The sequence below is a fragment of the Urocampus carinirostris genome, chromosome 4 (genome assembly GCF_059441175.1).
Source record: "Urocampus carinirostris isolate Australia breed hairy pipefish chromosome 4, RoL_Ucar_1.0, whole genome shotgun sequence".
In the NCBI taxonomy this organism is placed as follows: domain Eukaryota; kingdom Metazoa; phylum Chordata; class Actinopteri; order Syngnathiformes; family Syngnathidae; genus Urocampus; species Urocampus carinirostris.
The window spans coordinates 12057581-12083346 of NC_142352.1; the positions used below are offsets into that span (position 1 = coordinate 12057581).

General features: G+C 41.6%; 1 protein-coding gene across 2 annotated transcripts in view; it reads right to left on the bottom strand.

Annotated features, from left to right (window-relative positions):
- Positions 1-23027, bottom strand: part of LOC148366841 (caprin-1-like) — a 32880-nt gene extending 9853 nt beyond the window's left edge. Inside the window, exons 1-14 of one of the 2 annotated variants that reach the window (XM_088333655.1) lie at positions 22844-23027; positions 20684-20818; positions 14989-15051; positions 14817-14903; positions 13359-13600; positions 13134-13216; positions 10550-10702; positions 9517-9569; positions 9335-9418; positions 7407-7568; positions 7141-7249; positions 4444-4505; positions 871-1002; positions 555-708 (exon numbers count right to left, since the gene is read on the bottom strand). In XM_088333655.1, the coding sequence (XP_088189781.1) occupies positions 555-708; positions 871-1002; positions 4444-4505; positions 7141-7249; positions 7407-7568; positions 9335-9418; positions 9517-9569; positions 10550-10702; positions 13134-13216; positions 13359-13600; positions 14817-14903; positions 14989-15051; positions 20684-20818 (1519 nt within the window). In that variant the 5' untranslated portion in view covers positions 22844-23027. The remainder of the gene's footprint in view (positions 1-554; positions 709-870; positions 1003-4443; positions 4506-7140; positions 7250-7406; positions 7569-9334; positions 9419-9516; positions 9570-10549; positions 10703-13133; positions 13217-13358; positions 13601-14816; positions 14904-14988; positions 15052-20683; positions 20819-22843) is intronic. The other variant, XM_088333656.1, reaches the window with a different exon arrangement.
- Between the last annotated feature and the right edge of the window lie 2739 nt (positions 23028-25766).

The window sequence follows — 25766 nt, forward strand, 5'->3', positions numbered from 1 at the left end:
TAAATGATAAAAAGGATCCACCCCTTTACCTCCGAATAACTTTAGCCAATAGTGATCGATTCAAATGATGATTGACACATTGGTTAGCCAATGAAACGCCGGTATATAAATCCCATCATACACCGCGGACTACTTCACCTTCGGGGGAAAATCTAGTCGGCGGCTGTTGCATTAGTTGCAAGACTTTGCGACACACCATTGAGCCATATATAAGGCGCACTGTATTATAAGGCGCATGGTCAGCTTTTGAAAAAAATTAAGACTTATAGTGCGGAAAATACGGTAGGTCATCGGTAAAAGCTCCGTTTGCAATAATTCAGAGTTTTCAGTGTTGCTGGTTTTACCCAGCCTATGTTAGGACGTCTCAACACGATAGGATGTTTCTGAAAAACACCAGCCCCGGTCAGAGTGTTTTTTCTACTATGTGGTCCCTTAGCTAAAATGAGTTTGACACCAACTACAAAAAGCCTAAGAGTCGTTTTGAAGACAAAAGACACACTCCTTTTAGTGAGCTGAGCCTAAAGAGCTGGTTCCCTAAAAAGACCATTATTCACCGGATTGTAAGGTCTCCTTTGGGATGACGGGTTGGTCCACAGCGGGTTCAGACTGCCCGACGAAACTCTGCCCGTATCCCCCGGGGAACTGAGACGGCTTTCGTAGGTCTGCCTGGCCGCTGGCTGCTGGTGCAGTTGTGCTCATATTAAATCCCTACAACAAAGATGTATCAGTTCTGTATTAAAGAAACCCAACTAAAAACTAATTGTAAGATGGAGAGGGACGCATGCAAACGGGTAGAGGAGGGACAGGAAAAAATCTTGCACTTGATTTGGGTGAAATTCTTTAGGACAAGACGCCGATACGAAGCATTACCACTTGCACTGACTGGAAGGGTGCGGCATTGACATTTATGCCTCCGGCGAGAGGGGCTTTGGAGGCAGGCGGGAAGGCAGAGGACAAGGAACAAGAGGCAGACGACTGCTCAGAGGACAGACGCAGGGTAGCCTGCGGGGTTCGGAAAGGATGGGTTCAGAGGAAGGAAAACCAGGATTCAAGGAAGGTGAACTGAAGCAGAATTCTAGTCCTGCAACCATTGGGTGCCCAAAATAAGGTCATTTTCCTGGCTATGTGCTACCAACAGTGGTGTTTCTCAAACTTGTTTTGAGCCATGCAGTGTTCATTTTACCTGTGAAAAGTGATGAGTCCCGGGGACTCGCATGCTCAAAAATCTATGGGTCCCAACAGAGATCTACGGGTCCCCAAAATTTAGTGTTATCGAGGTTGAAATTGTAAATCGGTGACAAATATATAATAAAAATCGATATATTCATTCAGTTTTAATCATCAGATGATTCATTCATTTTCTGCATCAAATTATTGTTGGTAATATACCGATGAAAGGGATAACCACAAACCTGTCTTTTTTTCATTTTCTCCTTTTATACTTCCTTTTTTTCGTAACTTCTTTATACAACATCATAATTCGTAATATAATGCATCAAAGCAAGTGAGCCGTTTGAGAGCCGGCTCTCTTGAATGAGTTGAGCCGAAAAAGCCGGACTTTTCACCACACAACTCGAGATCCGTGTGCAGGCGAAAACTCGAACCGCGAGACCAAAACAACATCTGCCGGATCTGCCTGACGAAAAGTTTGGAGTGCGGTAAATCTTTGTTTAAAAAAAAATGTAATAAAGACAATTTTGTGTCAAAAAAGTTGCGTCCCGGGGACGCACGTTGATTCGAGACTATGCGTCCCCAGCAAAAATGATGCGTCTAGGACGCAGGGACACGGGCAAACGAGAACACTGGCCATGGCACACCTATTTCATTGAAAGAATTTTGCGGAACACTTCACGTTTTTAAATATATATATATATATATATATATATATATATACAAAAATTAAATTACTGCCCAGTCGCTTATTCTCACTAGGGCTACGACGATGCTGCAACCCATCCCAGCCGGATTGACAGCCAATCACAGACATGCAACCCTTTACTGCATTGAGATTTGGGCATTCATATCTTACTCACGAATCTTTGTTCCTACTAAATGTTATTGCACTATTATTAAAACTCCAATCTCCATGCACTAAATTGTAAATATTTTTCTCACATTGATTTAATCTTATTTTTTGTCTTTAAGTGTATCATTTGAGTTTGGTGCTGGTCAAAATGGCATCACGGCGTTAAAGTAGAACCTCAGTTGCGCCAGTCTGATCACTGATCAGGTGTTTTTCTCATCCGTATACCACCAAACTCCACATAAAAACGCCAGCACAAATTCCTCTGATAAGAATAAAGGTCAGCAGATAAACGTCTTAAACGTCTACGACTATGAACTTTGACCGACGGTCTTGAAGATAACCGCAAGAATAAGTACGTTTCGAGCAAAGACTTTCATTACTTTCGGCTCTCCTAGTCGAATAAATCTCGTCAATTGTACTGAAAGCCCAATCTGGAAGTTCCATTTTGGTGGTCTTGTAGGTTTCAGGCAAACTTTGAAAGTCTGATGGTCAATTTTCTCTGCTCTGTGTTGTGCTCAGCACATATCTAGCATAAGAGTAAGAAGACGTTGCCATTGACCTTAGTTTAACCTTGATAAAGAAGTTGTCATTTATGTGTATTCAACAATAAAATCTATCTAGTGTAGGTTTTGGTCTAGATCACAGGGGTCAAACAGGCGGCCCGCGGGCCGGATCAGGCCCGCTAAGGGATTGAATCCGGCCCGCGAGACAACACTCAGAGAAGCGCAAGAGAAAAACGAGCTGTAGGTTGAAATATGTCAACTTGATGTTGCCAAAGCCAGGTGCCTCGAACAAAGACACTGTTCTTGTGTTTCTTTCTCTTTCTCTCTCTCTCTCTTTTCCAACCCTTTTCTCCCACTCTCTGTCTCTTTCACTCTCTGTGTTTTACTAACTTATTTTGCTCTAACTACCTTTTTTGCTTTTCCCTCTTTTCTCTTTCTCTTTTCCTACCCTTCACGCTTTATTTTCTCTTTTTTCACCTTCTGTCTTTCTATTTCTTTTTGGATTTCTTTCTTCCTCTCCCTTTCTTTTCCCCCTCTCTCACGACTTTTTATCTCTTTTGTTTCCCACGCTCTCTCCCTTTTTTCTTTCTTTGTGCCGCCCTCTCTCCTTTTCCCTCCCTCTTTCTCTTATTTCTTTATCTCTCTTTTTCTTTCTTTAATCTACTAGTCCGGCCCCCGACAGAATGTTTGTTCTATCGTGTGGCCCCCGAGTTAAAATGAGTTTGACACCCCTGGTCTAGATTAACCTTGATTTTGAGACTGGGAGGTCGCTGGTTCGCGCCTCGGCCGAGTCATACCTAAGACTTATAACATTGGTAAAATGGCGGCGCCCTCTGTTGGCAGCGGCTGCATCGGCTCGCTACAACGGGTCAGGTGTATCGACATTTCGTTCTGTGTACATTGTTACAAAGAATGACAATACAAAGGAAATTATTATTATTATTATTATTAAAAAACACTCAGTATCATAACATAGCCAGTCGGCTTTTGACCCCGTTTGAATTTATATTATTACTTTTGCGTGTGTAAATTCAGTATAACTTTTGGTATTTTATTATATTGTACTTATTTCTTAAAACATTTGAGCTCCAATTATACAATTCCTTTTGCTACAGTATGGATTTTATCAGTGAAAGACATTCACCCTTTTCAACGTTCTGATCAGTTACTCCACTTTTGTGTTTATAAACATTTAGATATGCTTTTTTTACATTTTCAAGTTTAAAAAGGGAGACAACTTATTTTCCCACATTTATTGCAATTATGAGCTATTTCATGGATCCCTACTTGGTTTGAACCAGCTTTATTACTTTACTTTCTCCGTACTTAAATTCAGGGATGTGATTGAGGTGAGGAGAAAAAGTCTGAAACCTAGCCGGGGGTTTGGGGAGAGCCCAGTGGGGGCACTGGGGGGCGATGCCCCCCCAAAGCTCCTGGGTTTTAAGCAATTTACTTGTCCAAAACCATGCTTAAATTAACAATTTAACATCTTTAGAAGATTTAAATAACAAAATAATTTGCCCACATACCTGATTTTTTTTGTAAATACTGCAAGGTCAGTTCAAATGCAGTTCAGACCCTGCAGCTTGTGCAACGATGTGGCCAATTTATGCAATTTTTCTAACGGCCACCAGGGTGCGCCAGAGCAATAAAGGAAAGAGTGAGACAGTCGGATTTGTTTGCTACGCAAGTGAAAAAGTCGGAATTCCGACTATAGTCGGAAAAATCACATCCCTGTTAAATTGCAGTTGAGTTAACTTACACTACTAGGGTGTATCAGTTAAGATCATGGGACTAATGCTGTCAAAGTTCTTCATAACTAAAGTTGGATGAAAGTGATTTTTATATTGATCATTCCAAAGGAAACAGTCGTCTCAACACTGCGTTTTCGGATTTTCTGTTTCCCCGACTTACTTGTGGGGGTTCCTTTGGAGTAGCCACCGCACTCATCGCAGGCAGTCTTGTCTCCGAGTGAGCTGTTGGGAGGATACCATCAAATATTTGACACAGATACTAATGACCCAAGTGTACCATTGTATCACTGCAATTACACATTCCCCCCAAAAAAATAGAATAGATGCATTGAATTTACTCAAGTTTTGTATTACCAGGTGTTGGCACATCGTCTTGATCCGAATGGACAATTTATGTGAGTCTTAAGTCTACTTAAAAATACATAACGGAACAGTTTTATCTTTTGGAACCGTACCGCTTATCCTCATTAGGGTCGCGGGGGGGCTGGAGCCCATCCCAGCCATCTCCGGGCAGTGGGCAGGGGACACCCTGAACTGGTTGCCAGCCAATCACAGGGCTCTTTTGGAACCACTTGATACAAAACATTTGAGTAAATTCAACATCCATTTTTGTAGATGTTGCATGGTGATAATAACTAAAAACAAAAGTAGGTTTAGTTTTTGACTTTTCATGTCTTTTGACATACTTAGGTCTTGAGCCATTTCTTTTATGCTATGCATTTTATTTTGTTGGGCAGCACGGCAGCGCAGTGGTTAGCGTGTGTGCGGCACAGTTCTAAGGTCTCGGGAACCTCCTGTGTGGGTTCAAATCCAGCTACCGGACTTCCTGTGCGGAGTTTGTATGCTCTCCCCGTGCTTGCGTGGGTTACCTCCGGGCACTCCGGTTTCCTCCTACATTCCAGAGACATGCAATTCAGGTGGATTGGCCGGTCCAAATTGTCCCTAGGTGTGAATGAGCGAGCGAGTTGTCTGTCCCTGTGTGCCCTGCGATTGGCTGGCAACCAGTTCAGGGTGTCCCCTGCCCACTGCCCGATGATTGCTGGGATGGGCTCCAGCACCCCCGCGACCCTACTGAGGATAAGCGGTGCAGCTAATGAGATGAGATTTTATTTTGTACCAATACTGAGGCAACATTCGTATGAATAGTTGACGTATGACGTCTTCTCAGTGAAGGCACGGTATAAAGCCTAATATGTTCTTTTATTTTGGGGAAATCAAGTTATGGCGATGCAGCACGGCGGCGCCGTGGTTAAGGCGTGTGCAGCACAGTTCTGAGGTCATGAGATCGAACCTCCTGTCCTGAGTTTGAATGTTCTCCCGTGCTTGCGTGGGTTTCCTCCGAGCATTCCGGTTCCCTCCCACATTCCAAAAACATGCATGTCGGGTTAATTAGCCGGTCGAAATTGTCCCTAGGTGTGAATGAGCGAGCGAATTGTCTGTCCCTGTGTGCCCTGCGACTGAATGGCAACCAGTTCAGGGTGTCCCCTGCCCACTGCCCGAAGATAGCTGGGATGGGCTCCAGCATCCCTGGGACCAGTGTTCCCTCTAAGCTAGGCGCGTGCGCAATTGCGCACTGCTCGCACATTCTCAGCGCACAAGAAAATCTAGCCAGCGCACAAAAATGAGGGCTCAAAATTGCTAATTAAGAAGCGACTTAAGTCAAAGTTACAGTGCATGAAGGTAAAAATACACGGGTTCCCCTGACGTTGTGTCCTAAATGCCGTATTTTGAAGTCGAGTCGAAGTAGAACGAAGTTGAGTAAAGTTAGTAGAGTTTGTCGAGAACCCGCTTCTTCGGCTCGGCTTACTAAAAGGAACCGGCTCTTTCGGGTCCTAAACGGCTCTTCAGGTTGTTTTTGCTTCTTTATCCCAACATGACCAAATATTATGTAAAATTATGCACAAAATGACTTAAAGGAATGGGCGAATAGAACAAAAACAAAAAAAATGCCAAAATGAAAAAGTAGTGAAAAGCTGAAAAAAAAAAGAAACAAAAGGAAGAGAAAAAAGAAGATAAAATTTAGAAAAAAAAGCCCGAAAGAAAGAAAAGAAAGGAATGTAGGAAAAACGTAAAAAGAGAACAAAAAGAAAAAAGTAACAGCTCGGAAAAATAAACACAATGAGATTTTTTTCAAAGGAATAAAAAAAAAACTAGAAAATAAACACAGAAAAAAGTTTGTGTTGCTTTCAAAATATTTCCAATTATATCAAGTGAATCTTGTTGCCAACATTGTACTTCCACTAAAAAATGTGATTAAGTACAGTTCTGTATCTTACAACCGACTAAATAAGCCCCCAAAAATGTTAATATTATGCGACAAAATATATCAGGAAATAAAAAGAAATGGATATCTTGTGAAAGAATTGTAAGAACAAACGACGTTTGTAGGCCGTACAACCTTTGCAATAGTACATGAGTCAATTCCTTCAAAAGAGTAATAATGTTGCATTGCCGGAAACTCAGCAAAATGTAACTTGATGTCAAGTTTTGGACATGTTTGATAATTAATTATCTTGCCACACTTGGGATTATGGTTGTTCACTGTTATTTCAAGCGTTGCTCACCGACTTTGTGTGAACGCTCAGACCCCTGAAAAATTACAGGGAACATTGCCTGGGACCCCACTGAGGATAAGCGTTGCAGATAATAGATGGATGGTATTTAAGGCGATTCTAACAATCCAATTGGTTACTGAATGCAGAAAACATGGTGGGACTACTGGCCAACCTCCTGATAACCAACATAAAACATTGGTTCTGTATATGACCTCATATAAATTTAATTTACACAAACGAGCATTCCTAATCCCACTCATAAACATCTGAGGAAGCCACTAAAGGTGAAAATTCACACTCACATGACACACGGGTTAACTGTTGGAGATCCACAGTCTGCGCAGGCTTCATGGGTTGAGCAGACACAATAGCAGGGTCCAGGGCTTGGGCATCAAAGTCCAATACGGAGTCCTTTTGTGCGGACAAAACAGTAGGAAATTCGAAGAAAGGTAGAGACTGTACTGAGGATTGTCTTGCTGTAGAATAATCCAGCAATCATTTTGATCACAAGTCCAACATTCTACTCACTCTTAGCATCAATTCAGTCACACACTCACTATCCTTTCACCTGCATGAAGTTATATGTCCCTTGCATCTGGGCCATGAGGTCCTGCACCGCCTGCTTTCTTATAACCGGGTCAGTCAACGGAGTTGGACTGACATGATTGACAGCAGGGCTCAGCTCTGGGGCTACTTGGACAGGTGGCTGTTGCTGGAGGGAATTCACCATCTGGGGGTGCCCCAAAAATATACATCAACAAGAAAGCTTAAGCGGAGAATGCATACATCAGGATTTGTGCACCTTTTTCATGGCCAGATTTGAGCACTTTTTAAGGACTTACAAAGCCAATTTGTCAATTTCTCAAGTACAATTACAAGAAGAAATATGGTGTGAATCTATCTGTGATTTATATATATATGATTTTTAATATTGTGTGTGCATTTATCAAGACATTTGATTTTTACATCTTGAGAAAATCGAATATATTTGTGGATCTGAACAATATATGTACATATTATTGAGACAAATGCAGTATCTCCCCCCTATAAGAGTTGAGTAGAAATGACAGTAATATGTAGCTTACATTTTCAGTTGCAGGAAGTTGCTCCCATTACAATTTACCACTGGGAAACGCTACCGTAATTTTTTTCAAGGTCCATTATTGATAGGTAACGCTTGCACAAATTCATATTCCATAGCGCCAAGTTTAGGTGTAGCATGCACCTGTCTTCTTGAATATGACTCATAGGGGGCGACGTCGCTTCATAGGATAATGTAAAAACGAATGCCAGTTGTAGTTAATTACAGGAAGATGAAATGCAATAGCAAAGCGAAGCCACCAGAGAGCGATGTCAGCGTCAAGTTTAAGCAGACTTGACAAAAATGGCAACTATTTCAAGCATTTACAAAGGCTTCACCCAAGATTCAAGAACAGTTCAATCCTTTAAAACACATCATTTTAAATAACCGTATTTTCCGCACTAAGGCGCACCTAAAAGCCTTTATTTTTTTCAAAAGCTGACCATGCGCCTTATAATACAGTGCGCCTTATATATGGATCAATATTAAGTCGCACATTCTTGCAACTAAGGCAAGCAGCTGCCGACTCGATTTTCCCCCGAACGCCAAGTAGTCCGCGGTGTATGCTGGGATTTATATACCGGCGTTTCATTTCCTAACCAATGTGTCAATCATCATTTAAATCAGTCACTATTGGCTAAAGTTATTCGGAGGTCAAGGGGGCGGATCCTTTTTATCATTTACAGGCTCGCATAGGCTAAAGGGGCGAAACAAAGCCTGCAATTGGCCGAAAAAGATGAACGTGAATCACACGTTGGGTTGCACTACGGCATAGAGAAAACATTTTTTTACTATTCTGTATTTGTAAATATTTTACTCTCCTGGATTTACTACACTCACGGTTGTAAGAAGACCATGGTTACGTATCATTATTGAACGTGATGGCTGCAAGAGAACTTAGGTGAGCTATGCGGCTTTTTATTTTCCCGGTATCTTGTTTTAGAACGATCTTGATGTTTCTGTGATGAGTCTATTTTTAAACTCAATTCAATTCAAAGTGTTTATTGTCATATGCACAGTAAAGAACCCCGTTTCCCTGCACAATAAAATTTTTACTTTGCTGTCCACACAGTTGCCAGCATAAAATAAAATGGAAACCAAGAAATGTTTGGCATTTCTTGAATCCCAAGACTTTAACCTTCCGAATGATATTTGGAACGATGCATTTGAGTGATCGGTGACATCGTACAGACACTTTGCTTTTTTGCAAGCTTTGGGAATGTTAAGGGGGTAATAAGTTTGACTGAACTATCTGACTGTTTTGTCGACGTTCCCATTGTAGCGCCTCATAATCCGGTGCGCCTTATGTATGGAAAATATAGGACCAAAAACTATTTTTGGGGGCTGCGCCCTATAACCCTGTGCGCCTTATAGTGCGGAAAATACGGTATACATTATAGAGAAGCACAACATACCTGGATTTCCACTGACCAGTCGTCCAGATGCTCCGTGTCCCTACTGCTGTAAGTGCTTTCGGGGACAAACTGTCTATTTACAAACTACAAAAACACATAATATATGTAAATTAGCCACACACCACACAATCATGTTTTAGCACTGTTTGTATAAGGGAATTGAATGACAACAGAGATCTCACCTCCGTTGTTTCCAGTTGTACTGGCTCAGGAGGATTTTCAATAACTGTTGCTTCTTCGAAAGGGAGAACAAAAGATCTGTTTTGTGCTGTGTATTTACAGTGGAACCTCGGTTTTCGAACGCCTCTCAGTTCGAACAAATCGGAGTCCGACCAATAATTTCGAGAAATTCTTGCTTCGCTGTTCGGTCAAAAAATCGGAGTTCGAAGGCCGGTAATGCGTGAGTGCGTACGCTAGGGTGCGATGCTGAGCGGCGTACGGGAGTAGATCGCTCTTTTCTTGACCAACTGTTATCGCGTGCGGACGTGCTTCGTTTTGCTTTCGCTTTTAATATAGGTGTACAAAGTGTTTTAGCCCCTAATTATGCCTCCGAAGAAAGTCAGTGCAAGCAGCAAAGTTGCTACAGGTGAAAAAGGAAAAGTAGTGCGTACAACTATTGCATTCAAGAAAGAAATAATAGCACCACCGTCCATCTGCGCCTTCTGCTGACCACGACAAAGGTAAGAAATCCTATTCATAATTCTTTTCTTCATCCTTTTTTTTATTTTTACAATCTTCCGTACGAAAGATTATGCTAACATGAACGTACAATTAGCCTGGGTTAGCTTTGTTTACGTTGAACATTCGAGGTAAACATTCAGGGGGTTGGAACGGAGCCCAACATTCAGGGTGTTGGAACGGAACTCCCTTTCCAATGAACCACTCACCACTTGTTGTGGAGACCCGGGTGCTAAATGATTTGTAAACGACCTGATTTTTTTATTATTACACGTTCATGTTAGCGTAATCTTTCGTACGGAAGATTACGATAACGCGGACGTATGATTAGCCTGGGTTAGCTTTATATTTCCGTTAAACATTCAAGGTAAACATTCAGGGTGTTGGAACGGATTAAAACGATTTACATTATTTTTAATGGGAAAAATGATTTCGGTGATCGAACAAATCGGTTTTCAAACAGGGTTCTGGAACGGATTGTGGTCGAGAACCGAGGTTCCACTGTACATAGAAATGTTGTCATTTTGTAAAACCAACCAGGTTCCAATGGTTGCTCCTCTGCAATAGAATCAGCCGTTTGCTTCTCCTCTACTTCTTCCTCCTCCTTACATGTTCCATTGGGACCACTCGGCGCTCTGTCAAAGTAGCCACTCTGGAGCAACTTGTCAATGATGTCCTTCAGGGACTTGTCTGGAACAAGTAGAGTGAGCTAATCAAAGGGTGGATACAATTTTGCATCATCAAAACCAAATAAAAGTATAAAAATCACCTATTGAAATCCAGCTCAGCTTTGTGTTAAATTACAAACTCATAGCGGAAGTCAACAAAGAAATGTTCTTTTGCAAACTAATGGGAATTTTAACTTCCTAAGACCTCGTGTCCACATGCATGGAAATGAATGCACTTGAAACAAGAAGCTTTGGTCTTAGGAGGTTGAGTCCGTGTTTTTCAAGCAGTGTGCAGGGACAATTTCAGCTAGCCTCCCCGTGCACAGTTAGCATGTTCTCCCCGTGCCTGCGTGGGTTTCCTCTGGGCTCTCCGGTATACCCCCACATTACAAAAACATGCAAGTCAGGTTAATTGGTCGGTCCAAATTGTCCCTAGGTGTGAATGAGCGAGCAAATTGTCCGTCCCCGTGTTCCCTGCGACTGGCTGGCAACCTGAAGATAGCTGGGATGGGCTCCAGGAACCCCGGAACCCTAGTGAGGATGAGCGGCGCAGAAAATGGATGGATATTTGCGCATGAGGTCGTAGGGGGAATTATATTAAATAACTCATTTTTCGAAGTTGTTAGGGTTGCCTAGAAAGAATAGTAAATCAAATAAAACCATTTTTGCACATAATTTTAACTATTGTTTTCTTTTTTCTCACAAAACAACCCTGAAAATGGTTAGAACTAAATCTAAAACATATCTTGTTCCACTAGAAGAGAAATAAGAAATAAGCAAAGGTCTTCTAGAAAACAAGATAAACTAAACCATAGTAAAACCTAATTAACAGGTTAAAAATATAATATACTTTAAATTCCGGACTATAAGCCGCTACTTTTTACCCAAACGTTCAACTCTGCGGCTTATTCAGTGATGCGGCCAATTTATGTAATTTTTCTAACAGCCGCCAGCAGCGCTCGAGTACAAAAGGTAAGATTTGGACCGCTGAAATATATGTGCCGAGGAAGACTGCAACTTCTTAGCTTGTGCACAAATTAAATTAGCGTAAACTTACCCTCATCATGCAAATTGCAAAAAGAAAGGCACATGACGCAGCTTTCAAGCTAAAAACAATCGAGCAATCCGATAAAGAAGGAAAGTGAGCTATTGCACGTAAACTTTACTTTGTGAGCGTGTTGCTAGCGTGTTTTGGAATAAGGGAGCGTGGGACGACGTCTATATGACAAAGTTTCTTTCCGATACTGAGGAAGATGACTTTAATGGCATCAGTTACAAGGAGGAAGATGAGGATGGTTTACCACGATTTTTACAAGTACGGTATATTTTCTTTAACAGACCCGTTTACTGTTTTGCGAGCGTGTTGCTACCAGCGTGTTGCTACCTGTCACAGTCACAGTTTGGGATGAAAGTTATATTATTATTATTAAAGCTTTGAAAACTCTCTCGGTGTACCGTCTTTCTTTGTAAATATGTGTAACCATGTATAATATGTATTTGCAACTGTATATTTTTGTAATGTATTTATTTTAGAAACTTATTCTGATATGTTTTCCACGGGCGAATCAAAAAGAAGGGGCGAAAACAACGGGGGCTGACGGGAAGTGGAGTAAAGGTGAGACGTGTTTTTGGACGCAGCGGACAATAGTGGATATATATTTTTCCCACCCTTACCTTTGGAAATATAGACTTTTTTTCCTTTGATTACTTTCAACGGGACCCGGACTCTGCAGGTCTGCATCAAACCTTAAGTACCGGTATCATTTTCCGTTCATTTTGCCGGCTTTGGTTTTTGGACTGTGTACTTCATATTCAGTTCCAATCGCGGGACTTAAAGTCGGGTTTGGATTACTTTTGTGAGTATGTTACATGTTTTAATGTGGGCGCATGCGGCTTATATACAGGTGCGGCTTGTGTAAGAACAAAAGTGGTTATCCTCTTAAAATGTGGTGGGTGCGGCTTATAATCAGGTGCGCTCTATAGTCCGGAATTTACGGTAAGTGCTTTTTTTATGCAAAGAAAAATTGGCAGAGGTACCTTCTGTTGCTTCGTGTAATAAGCTTTGGGGTTAAAATTGACTGAAATAACGAATCAATAAAAATACAGAGCGCGTGTGGGGCACAGTTCTGGGGTCATGAGAGTGAACCTCCTGTGTGGAGTTTGCATGTTCTCCCCCTGCTTGAGTGGGTTTCCTCAGGGCACTCCGGTTTCCTCCCACGTTCCAAAATAATGCATGTTAGGTTAATTGGTCGGTCCAAAATGTCCCTAGGTGTGAATGAGCCAGCAAATTGTCTATCTCTGTCTGCCCTGTGACTGCCTGGCAACCAGTTCAGTGTGTCCCCTGCCCACTGCCTGAAGATAGCTGGGATGGGCTCCAGCACTGAGGATAAGCGGATGGATAAAAATACAGGTAATATTTATAATTTAGACACAGGAGCAAAGAAAAAGCTCACATGACGTTCCAGCAACTGCCTTGTCCTTGCCCTCAAGCAGATCCCACAAGTGCATTGAAGCCTCTTCATATTGTTCAGTCAACCTGAATTCAACGAATGAACATGGAACACTGTTCATTTCAATGTATCGGTGAAACGATTCATCATTACGTCCTTATGCATTGCTAACAGATGACTAAATCTTTTCTTTTATGAGGCACTAAAAGCCTGGATGGCAGCACGCACCTGACATCACAGTTCCGTTCAGGTCCGACGAGTTTGTAGAACTCGTCTAGAGATGATAAGTCGGCATCCGAGAGTAGAGCGGAGCCAGAATCATCCGGCCGTTTCAGATCCTGCCTGACGTTGTCATCTCCCAACTGGTCCAACAAAAACTGCAGCTCCAAAACAGTCTTTAGTCGCCGTTGCTCCATTTCCTCCCGCTGCAGCTGTTGGCGCCTTGCAGTTTTCTTCAACGTCTTCTGAAACTACGCACAACCGTTTCAGTTTGAATCATATACAAAAATGAAATCACACTAAGACGCGTTCACTCTCTTTTTCCCTCTGTGGGGTACACTTGATACAAAGTGGACGAAACCACAACAGGCAATGAAAGAGTCCTTAATTACTGTGGATTTAAGGTTTAAGGTGCTGACAAGCTTAAACAGCCGCAGTAGCTTCAGCGACAGACTCCTGTCACTGTCTTGTACCACGGACAGACTGAAGAGATCTTCTCTTCCTCATGCCATGAGGCTCTTTAACTCCACCCGGCGGAGTAAAGGCCCACATTAAACCACACCCCTTACATTGCATATTACCGTACTTTTATTGCAGTGTGTATTTTATGTAGCACTATTTAAATAGTCTATACAACACGCTACAGTGGGTATTAGCACGTCACATTGGGTATTTGTATATTGTATTCCTTTTGCTTTATTATTGTATTGTTCTCAGCGAAGGGATGCTGCTGGAAATGTGAATTTCCCAGCGGGGATGAATAAAGTATCTATCTATCTATCTAAAATAAGTGAACGTAAATAATTAAAGATGACAGTCTGTAATAGGGTGCATCATAACTTGAATGATGGTGTGATAAGAACCTTGGCTTTGTTTTAGCTGAAATTTCCACAGACCAGTCAATAGCATTAGCTTGTGGAAACTTACATTAGCCACTATAATAAGACCTGGCCAATAATTAGCAACTAGCATTGCCCACTCCGTTACTAACGTTATCATGCAGCCTTATGTCACAGACATCAAACGAAGCGGATTTAAACTGAAATCAACATGTTTTGCTTAAAGGTGCTGTCCGGAAACTTGAAGCGTTTTACTTGCCGACGCCATTTTCCGGCTTAAATCATCATTGAGGCTCTGACAACCAGATTGTGAGGCGCGTGCAAGTATGCACAACTCATAGATGCGCTCAAATCAACTTTTCTTTTTTCCAACTTTATGGATTTGGGTTGTTGTTGGCTGTATTTGAAACAGGCCTTGTCCTACTCTTACCATTTTCTTGCTACACTAACAAAAAATTGAAGTCATACATTGGTTTCACCAGCCAACCTAGACACCTTACTGTGCTTTATTTTCCAAAACTGGTGAGCCAAAGAGTGGATAATTGTTACAGAACATCTAGTTCTAAAGTTTGGAATATTCTAAAGTTTGGAATATTGTAATGAGCCTCAAACTTTTAGTTGGACTCACCTCCTGGCCAATGGTCAGGAAACTTTTCTGCAGCTCCCGAGCAAACTCAATATTGGTAAGAATCTCCTGATACTTTGACAAGGCCTCCTTTGGACACAAAAAAGGAAAAATGAGTTGGAAGTGGCTACATAAAGCCCCTTGTACCCTTAATAAAACTGGACGCTTTACAAACCAGCTGATCCTGATTAAGGTTTTCACCCTTGATCTTCTTTGCTTGATAGTCATCCAATTTGGCCTGAAAGCAAAGAAAAATAGTTTCCATTTGGTGCTTTGGTAATATCAAACGCAAGAACGTTGTTCCTAATGGTGGATTTCCACACTTGATCACTTGGTCCCTTCTCACGGTTTCTTCATTTTCCTCGTGTTTAAGTTTTTTGAGTTTTTCCTTCCCTCATGTAGGTTTTAGATCAGGGGATGGTGTAATAATAATAATAGTCTGTAGTTTACAATAATCTGTGGTCTGTGCAGCCCTTTGAGACACCTTTTGATTAAGGGCATCACAAATAAACATGACTTGACTCGTGCGCAGTTGTAGCCATAAAGCAAAACGACAGTTAGCACACCAAATAGGGTTACACTCAAAATACATGAAAAACATTCATTTTTGTGAGCCTCTTTCTATTCATGTAACAATAAATAGGCCTCAGAATCGATACCACGCATCATCCAGAAATTAGACCAGATATGTCACTGGTGGTAGAACAGAAGCTGGCATGAAAACGATATTGTTTTAAATTAACATTCGAGATTATAGACAAATGAGGTATACATAAGGCAATTTTCATTAAAAGAAAAGTTATGTACATACATATAGTATATACCAAGCCACCTGCTTTTTACCCTCTACACCTCCGACTGCTCACTGACCCACCCCACAAACACAATCATTAAGTTCGCCGACGATACCACCTTGATTGGCCTCATCTCTGAAGGGGACGAGGCGGCGTACAGGGATGAGGCGGAGTCACTGTCAACGTGGTGTTTGGAAAACCACCTCATATTGAACACCACAAAAACAAAAGAACTGATACTGGACTTTAGAAGGAATGGCAGGAATCCAGCACCACTCATCATAAAAGGAGACTGTGTAGAGAGAGTCCACTCCTTCAAATTTCTAGGTGGGGACATCTCCGACGACCTCTCCTGGTCTGCAAACACCAGAGCGGTGGTAGAGAAGGCCCAGCAGCTACTGCATTTCCTGAGAGTGCTCAGGAAAAATCATCTAAAACAGCAGCTGCAGGTGTCCTTTTACAAAGCCACAGTGGAGAGCATTCTAACGTACTGCATTACGGTGTGGTATGCTGGGTGCACAGCAGCAGAGGGTCATCTAAACAGCCCAGAAAATCGTCGGTTGCTCTCTGCCCAGTCTGGAGGATATTGCCTGCTCTCGCTACCTCAGCAGAGCAGAAAACATCATCAAGGACTTTTCTCACCCCGGCCACCACCGACCTGCTGCCTTCCGGCAAGCGCTAAAGGTCACACAAAACAAAACCAAACAGACTCAGAGACAGTTTCTTCCCCAGAGCCATTACCACCCTAAACAGACACCGCACAAAAAACTGAAAAACTCTTGCAAAAACACTACTTCATACGAACGTAAAATGGTACTCATGTCTATGTTTCTTGCACATGTTGACTGTTCTGTTTACTGCTCACCTTGCACAATGTTGACTATTTTTTTGCACTATGATGACTATTTTTTGCACCAAATGTATAATTGCACAAACCCCTTACGATACCAAACTGTATTACGATACCAAACTGTATGTAACATCCTACATGCCGACATTTCTTGTGTAAATATTGTGTAAATTATAACTATAACCTTATCCTCCTTGTTTTATAACCTTATCTTCTCTGTTCCTTTATCTTCTTGGCTTTTTTACCTCACTGTGAATGTGTGATACTGGAGTGTCATGCCCAATTTCGTTGTCACAATATGTTAACCCATTTTGTAACAATGACAATAAAGGTATATTCTATTCTATTCTATTCATGAATAAATACATTGTATTGATTGTTGCCAGTAGCCAGCCCAAGCAGCAAACACAACAGTAAGAATATTAACAAGAAAAGCTGAAGATTTTTGGTGTAATAATAGTCTCTAGTTTGCAATAGTCTGTGCAGCCCTTTGAGACTCCTTGTGATTAAGGGTGTCACAAATAAACAGGACTTGACTTGTATTTGGTCCCCTCGTCTGAAGTCGTTTTACATTTCATGACTTTCATGACGGGACTGATGAATCACTGAGCGTCTTTTTGATTAAAGTAAAATGTCCCGTGCAGATTCCAATGCAAACATTTCTTAAGTGAGGGGAAAAAAAAACGGCAATTTTAGTTCTTGCACTAAATGTAAAAAGTAAATGAATCCACTTACACAAGCCTTTACAACAATCCCTTCAGTGTACCAAAGTGCTTCACGGTGAACACAGAAAAACAATAACTAAAAACAGGACAATAAACAAAGAAAATACACAATAGATTTAAAAAGCAGGTCCAAAAAAATCCAAGAAAAATCTCAAGAGGCGTAAAGCACTTTAGATTCGTATTGAATTCAAAGTTGATAACAAAGAAGGTTCTAAACATGGTTAAAAGTTTGAAAATGAATAACTATCATGCTCAAAAACCCAAGTTTATGAGATATTCTTTAGTGATCTCATTAAATAGTATGATCTGATAACAAACTTCACTACTTAGCCCGCTGCATTATTTGGGGATACTGGTACCCAAAACTATGGCTAATACTGCGATGGCCTTTTTTACGATAAATCAATGATTTAATCAGATGCGTCCGTTTTTTAAAATGTTCTTCTCTTTTTTTCATGTACCGAAATGCCTTGAGGTAGCAAACAGCACAACTGACACACATATATATGTATATATAGAATGTCACAGAAGTGAGTAAACCACTCACATATCTGCATAGATTTCCGTGTAATGTTTAAATGAACAACACTGAAGAAATATCACTTTGACCCAATGAAGAATATTCTGTGTAAAGCGTATATAGCAGTGTAAATGTATTTCCCCCCTCAAAAAAACCCTCAAAATATAGCGTTTATCAACCAAACCCCTGGTAACAAAAAGGAGTACACCCTGGGCTGCAACAACGAATCGATCAAATTGATTGAAATCGATTATTAAAAACGTTGGATACGAAATTGCTCATCAATACGTTGTGTCGCACCATTTGTGCAGCACTCAGCACGTTAATGCAAGGCAAGTAAGAGAGTGCATCGAATTTCCTCTTCACTGTGCACTCTGATCCGACAGGGGGCGCTCAAAGACCGTATTTTGCTCAGTGGTTCTCAACTGGTGTCACTTAAGGACCCACTTAAGTACAAACTGCGATCCAAATCAAGAAAAAAAAAATTCCATTTGTCAATTGTATTGAGTGGCAGGATTGTATGTTCATACCCGTCGACCTGTACGGTTTTGCCGTACAAAGTACGTTTATTATGCATTTTAAGACGTGTACGATGTACGAGAAAATCTGTACGAAAAAACGCAAATTTGTCTATTATGAGTAACATTTGGTATACACCGACTATCACAAAACGGCAAATCAATCGAGTCAAACGAGTTCGCCGCGGAAGCCTCTATCTCTGTATCGTTTTTTTTCGTTGCAAACGGAGCGAGCGGTTTGATGTAGTGAAAGGAAGTCCGTCTCTTTTTAGAGAAGCGGCTTTTTCAGCTCAACTCATTAAAGAGAGCCGGCTCTCAAACGGCTCACTTGCTTTGATGCATTATATCAAGAATTATTATGTTGTATAAAGAAGTTAAGAAAAAAAGGAAGTATAAAATGAGAAAATGAAAAAACACAGGTTTGTGGTTATCCCTTTAATCAGTATATTACCATCAATAATTTAATGCAGAAAATGAATTCATAATTTGAATAAGAAAATGTATTATTCTACTTAATTATATTTGCATGTATTTTTTCCTTCTACTGTGAACGTCCAAGCTACTTAATTTTTGTACTTTTCTTATAATAAAGCTCATTCATGTCGAGCAACTCAGGATCTCACAACAAAATGTTAATCAACAATATATATGATATAAGGAAACACATGTACAATATAACATGTTAAACTACATAAATAAACACGTTTGAAAAAAAAAATATGGTGTAAGATTATTTTGTATTTTGTAAGGGAAAATACGACAGTTTGTAAGGGCATGGAGCCCTGGAGCTTGACAGGTATGTATACACGTTTAAAGAAGTGAGAGTGGAATACAAAATTCACATAAAAAAAACAACATTAAAGCCAAAACAACTTTATTAGCCGTGTTTTAATAAGATCAATAACGCTTCACGACTGTGTCTTTTTTTTTATACAATAAAATCCATAGCTCATATATTCTCTGCTGTATTTGCGTTTGTCCACGTTCAACATGTGTAGACAAACGTTATCTGTGTGGTGTGAAATGTCGGGTGTCAACTTGCATTTGCAATGAATTAACACCATGTATTTTAAAGGGGTTTTAATGACCCTCAATTGTTATTTTCTTTTCTTAGCATTACGTTGCAAAGGCAAAGGACTGCGACTAATTTTATATATATTACATATACAGTGGGACCTCGGTTTTCGAACGCCTCTCAGTTCGAACAAATCGGTTCTCGACCAAAAATTTCAAGAAATTCTTGCTTCGCTTTTCGTTCAAAAAAATCGGAGTTCGAACGCCGGTACGCTAGGGGCGATGCTGAGCAGCGTACGAGTGTAGATTGCCCCCACCCCTCGTGAAGAACTGTTGTCACGTCAACGCGCACTCCTTCTCTGCTTTCGTATTTCAAAAGCGGTGAAGGGAGTGTTTTAACTCCTAATTATGCCTCGGAAGAAGGTTGGTGCAAGCAGCAAAGTTGCTACAGGTGAAAAAAGAGGAGTAGTGCGTACAACTATTGCATTTAAGAAAGAAATAATAGTAAAATATAAAGAAGGTGTGCGAGTTTCCCTTCTTTCAGGAATACAGCATTGCTTCTGCAGACAACCGCCAAGGTAAGAAATCCTACTCATAATTCTTTTCTTTATCCTTTAACTCCTCACCACTTGTTGTGGAGACCCGGGTGCTAAATGACGTGTAAACGACCTGATTTTTTTATTTTTACACGTTCATGTTAACGTAATCTTTTGTACGGGAGATTACGCTAACGCAAACGTACGATTAGCCTGGGTTAGCTTCATGTTTACTTTCGTGGTAAACATTTAGGGTGTTGGAACGGATTAAAACAATTTTACATTACTTTTAATGGGGAAAAAACGACTTCGGTGATCGTACAAATCGGTTTTCGTACAAAGAAATGGAACGGATTATGGTCGAGAACCGAGGTTCCACTGTATATACATATATACATATAAATCTTGTGGAAGCTAGAGCTCTTGTTGGTGATAGGAATGAGTGGAGAGGTGTTGTAAAAGGATAGTGGGATGTGTGGACTCGTTCTAAGGGAAAGGCAGGGCACCTGTATGATGCGGCAGGGGTAAACCAGTGAAAGCTGTCGGGCCCTGCTGTTGAACAGAATAGTGTGTTGTGTCACCCTGACCCGAGTGACATGGCTGCTTTCTTGTGTCCCGTTTCATGTGGAGGGACGAAAGCATGACCAAATTAGGTGCCGAGGTGCCTAACTTGTTTGGGTGTTTGGGCATTTGGATTGGCCGTGGTCCAAAATTGTTTGTGTGTATTTTTGCTATTTTTTCCCCTATTTATTTTCTTTGTTATTGTTTGTGTTTGTCTTGCTGTCCGTCACCCCTCTTGACGGATATGACCAAAGTAGATAGATACATAGATATTTGAATGTTTGTTTTGATTTACATCGGAGTGTAATAAACATTACAATCATGACAAAATTGTTAACGTAGTGGATATTACCTTCTTTTTCTCCATGTTGCGGACTTTCTTGTCAAGCACAACAAGGACCTGCTTCACGACATCGGACTGATTCCTGTTTCCAACATCTGGATTGGCAGACTGGACAGCATTGTTGCCAACCATCGCTGAAGGCATCTAAATAGAGCGATTGAGAGAGAAGAGTTTTTGCTCAAACTTGGTAATGAATAATGGTAAAAACAATCTATCCCGTGCATGTAAATTTCTCACTAATATTTAAGGTTGAGCGAGTACCAATGACAGAGATATCGTATGGGCGACGATACTAGCGTATTTTAACTTTGGTAATCGCAATTGTAGCCTTTTGCAAGCCTTCTAGATATATATCCATCCATTATCTGCACTGCTTATCATCAGTAGGGTCGCGGGGGTGCTGGAGCCCCGAGCCATCTTCAGGCAGTGGGCAGGGGACACCCTAAACTGGTTGCCAGCCAGTCGCAGGGCACACAAAGACAGACAATTTAGACCTGACATGCATGTCTTTGGTAGGTGGGAGGAAACCCACGCAGACACGGGGAGAACATGCAAACTGCGCTAGCTGGACTTGAACCCTGAACCTGTGCAGCCTGGTGTGCACGGCAACCACCCATCCGCCTCTAGATACATAGATATGTGTATATATATATCTATATTTACATGTTGGTTTGTTGGTTGGATCCCTTTACCACAAGAGTTGTGGGGGCACTATTTCCTGTGGTGTGTCTTGGGCAAGTAAATTCTGGTGGCTCCCAAGTACTTGTCAATAATGTCGATCATATTTTCTAGAGGGAAGGGTATTTTCTATAGCAATACTACTTGGGGCGGCACGGCGGATGAGTGGTAAGCACGTCCGCGCCACAGTTTTGAGGCAATGAGATTGAATCCTCTTGTGCAGAGTTTGCATGTATTCAAAACATTATTTGAAGAAAAACCCATCCCGATTTCTTTTAACTGAATTTGTTTTTTTGGTACCATGAAGAGGCACTAAATATTACACACTGTCCCTTTAAAATTGTTTCTTTTTAATTAGTAAAATAATAATTCAATTGGGCAAAATCTATCGCTATATGCAAATTTTGGACATAAGAAAAAATAAAAGGTTAAAAGTGGTTAGCGCATCCGCGGCACCGTTCTGAAGTTATGAGATCGAACCGTCCTGTGTGGAGTTTGCATGTTCTCCCCATGATTACGTGGCTTTCCTCCGGACACTCCGGTTTCTCCCACATTCCAAAAACATACATGTCAGGTTAATTGGCTGGTCCAAATTGTCCCTAGGTGCGAATGAGTGAGCGAATTGTCTGTCCCTGTGTGCTCTGCGATTGGCTGGCAACCAGTTCAGGCTGTCCCCTGCCCACTGCCCGAAGACAACTGGGATTGGCTCCAGCACCCCCCGCGACCCTACTGAGGATAAGCAGAGCAGATAATGGATGGAAGGAATACTACCTGGTGTCAATACTGATGATTTGGATACAAAATTGGTATCAATCTCTAAAAATGAAAATCCCAACTATTGATGTCCAACTTAAACCGTTTGAACGAGGGAGAATTTCCATTCCTTTGTGTGGGAGTTACCCAGAGTACAACAGTTACATTTACTAAATGCACGTCGCCCACTTTAACAACGAGATGATGTTCGAGCCAGGAAAAACATTTGAACCATTGTGCAACGTTAGTCTCGTTTGAAAAAAATGAATACAACAAGAATCGTGCAATGCGATTGCGGTAACTTTAGGAAGGCTCCGTAAACCATGTTACGTAACACACCTAATTGAACAAACTGAAAACTTGGACCCGACTTTTGGCGTTTGCATGATGCTTATAAGTGTCCAGTGACATCCAAACCAACACCAGTCCCGTTAAACTCCATATTGCGTTTTTTAATCAATGATCAACATCGCTCCCAGTCACCCATTGTTAGCCTACAAGCTAGCTTATCGTAAATGCAATGCCCCGATCTTCACCCTTTTCATTCTATCATTCGCTCATACGTTAAAAACCCATTCCCTGATGTTTACAAAACAAAGTTTTTAATAATAATTAGTGCGTCAAACCAAACGGAATAGTGGATGCTGCGACGACTGCTTGCAGTCGCCTCTTTCCCAATATGACAAAAGGGGATTTGGTGCTTACTGCCATCCCGCGATTCCCGTTGAAATAACATACCTTTATACTCTTTGTCTTCAAAGAGATTTACGCCGACTGTATTAACAATAATTGTGCAGGTTAAATCGGAGACTTCCTCTCGTTGTTGGGAATTGTAATTTTCCAGAAACGATGCTCGAATGTCACCGGTCGAGAAACTCTGGATGCTCAGCCAGGCAAGGCTATAGGGACCTTTCTCTAGTGCCCTCGAAAGTGCCTGATTATAAAAAGCAAGTTTAACATTTCTAGTGGGAAAATATTTTGAGTTGCGGGCTGCATTGGGTTTAAAAAAATGGAAAAAGTCTCGGATTCGATACTTCTGCAATGCATGAAGTGAAAAGTCAAGTCATGTTTATTTGTATAGCCTCTAGTCACAAAAAGTCTCAAATGACTGCACAGACCACATACCTGTCAAGCTCCAGGGCTCCATGCCCGAACAAACGGTCGTATTTTCCCTTACAAAGTACAAAATAATCTTACACCATATTTTTTTTCCGAAATGATGCATGATGGGAAATCACTAGGCGGCAGACGCATGCGCACAGTAGAATAGAATAGAATAGAATATACCTTTATTGTCATTGTTACAAAATGGGTTAACATATTGTGACAACGAAATTGGGCATGACCCTCCAGTTTCACACATTCACAGTGAGGTAAAAAAAACCAAGAAGATAAAGGAAGACAAAAGGAAGATAAAGGAAAATAAAGGAAGCAAGATAAAGTTGCATCAAACCGCTCGCTTCGTTCGCAACGGAAAAAAAAATGATACAGAGATAGAGGCTCCGCGGCCAACTCCTTTGACTTGATTGATTTGCCGTTTCGTGTATACCGGATGGTACCCATCATTGACAAATTTGCGTTTTTCCGTACAGATTTCCTTGTACGTCGTACTCGTCTTAAAATGCATAAAAAAACGTACTTTGTACGGCAAAAGCGTACAGGTTGACAGGTATGACATTGGGTTAGAAAAATGGTAAAAGGGCCGGGAAAGGGGGAAAAAGGACTTCTTTTTAGTATCTACTGGAATAGTCTCTGATCTGATACCTCTGCAATACATGAAGAGAAAAGTCAAGTCATCTTTATTTGTATAACCCCTAGTCACAAAAAGTCTCAAAGGGGTTGCACAGACCACCAAATCAAGGCTTAAGACACACTTCTATTCCAAAGTTTATGATTGATGCCCACCTCATATTCTGTATTGCCCTGTCTTTTTCCGACTTTCTGCCTGGTGGTGATTCGAAGGAGAAGGACGATTTGAGATGAGTCAGCGGACCAGCGTTTGACCTGAAACATGTGAACGCCTGCATGGACCAGCTGGCAGAGATGGGAAGCTGCGTCGTGGCCGTCATAGACTTTCTGGACTAGTTTACAGGCTGGGGGCGTCGCTGCTGTCATGCACTTTCCGGACAAATTCTCAACATGTTACCTAGTGTTTACTATGTTTGTGTACTGCAATACTAAATGTAATTCACCCTGGTCATCCTGAAAGGGGGATACCACTTGTGAGGTCCCTTCTCAAGGTTTCTCTTTTTCCTCACGCTGAGGTTTTGAGTTGTTCCTTGCCCGCATGTTGGTTTAAGTTTAGGTAATTAGTTGTGATTGCTTCAGCAAGGCACAACTACATTGCCAAGTGCTGTAAGCAATCCAGTTAAAAGAAAACAGGATGGGTTTTTCCTCAAATAATGTTTTGAATACATGCAACTATTATAATCCCCGAGATATTATTATTATATCTATCTTCTTCCGCCCAAATTCCGTGGGGAACTCGTCCCAGAGCTTTTGGAGTAGCCCAACGACCCATATACCAAAAATTTCGGCCCGATCAGGACTCTCGTGCGACAATATGGATAAGTGATACGAAACAAGTCAAAAAGACAAAAAGAGTCCCCATCCGGAATAATGGATTTTGAGAATCTCCCATCCGGAATACATGGGCCCATACAAATCAATGGGTAGCCATGGCAACCAGGGCTATCCTGAGGGTAGTCATAGTAATCAGGGACTGTCCAGGGTGGCTTGAGGGGGCCCGACCCACATTACCTTTAACCATGGGTAAATGGTGAACTCCAAAGAGTGTATGCTAGCGAGACGATGCTAACATCTATGTGTGCCGCTAGCAAAGTGTTGGGCTGGCATAGCCAGCCCAAGGATTAGCGCAAGCTAGCTGTAAACACTGTTGGTGATTAGTTGGGCTGGCGTAGCTAGCAAGCTAACTGTAAACACTGTCGGCAATGCTAACTTCTTCATAGTAAAACATTTTGGTAATGGCAATATTGTAACGACTTCATATTTACAAATTATGCTAATGGATTCATGTTGATGAGTTATGCTAACGGATACATGCTAAAAAGTGATGCCAACGGCTAAATGTTTCATGCTAAAAATTATGCTAATGCCTACATGCTAACGACTTCATATTTACAAATTATGCTAATGGCCTCACGTTAATGAGTTATGCTAATGGGTAGATAGTGTCAGGAAACCTCCGCACATGCAAGGCAATCACCATTTGACTCTGGCTACCGTCTGTCCCGTCCTCACCTGTATCCTGTTCGTCCACCCCTGGCTTCCCGATCGTCTCCGGCTCCCTCACTTTTTCCTTCCTTCGACCACGCTCCGATCTCCCGTACCGGCTACTCAACCCATGTGTGCCCACCGACCACGCTCTGCTCTCCCATCCCGGCTACTTGACTCGTTTCTGCCCATCGACCACGCTACGATCGCCCGTCCCGGCTACTCAACTCGTTTCTGCCCATGGACCACGCTACGATCGCTCGTCCCGGCTACTCAACTCGTTTCTGCCCATCGACCACGCTACGATCGCCCGTCCCGGCTACTCAACTCGTTCCCGCCTTCCGACCAAGCTCTGATCCCGTGAGCTCCCTGATCCTCCTGCCCAGCGATCGCCGGATTGCTGGGGCTTGCTTTCCCATACCCGACT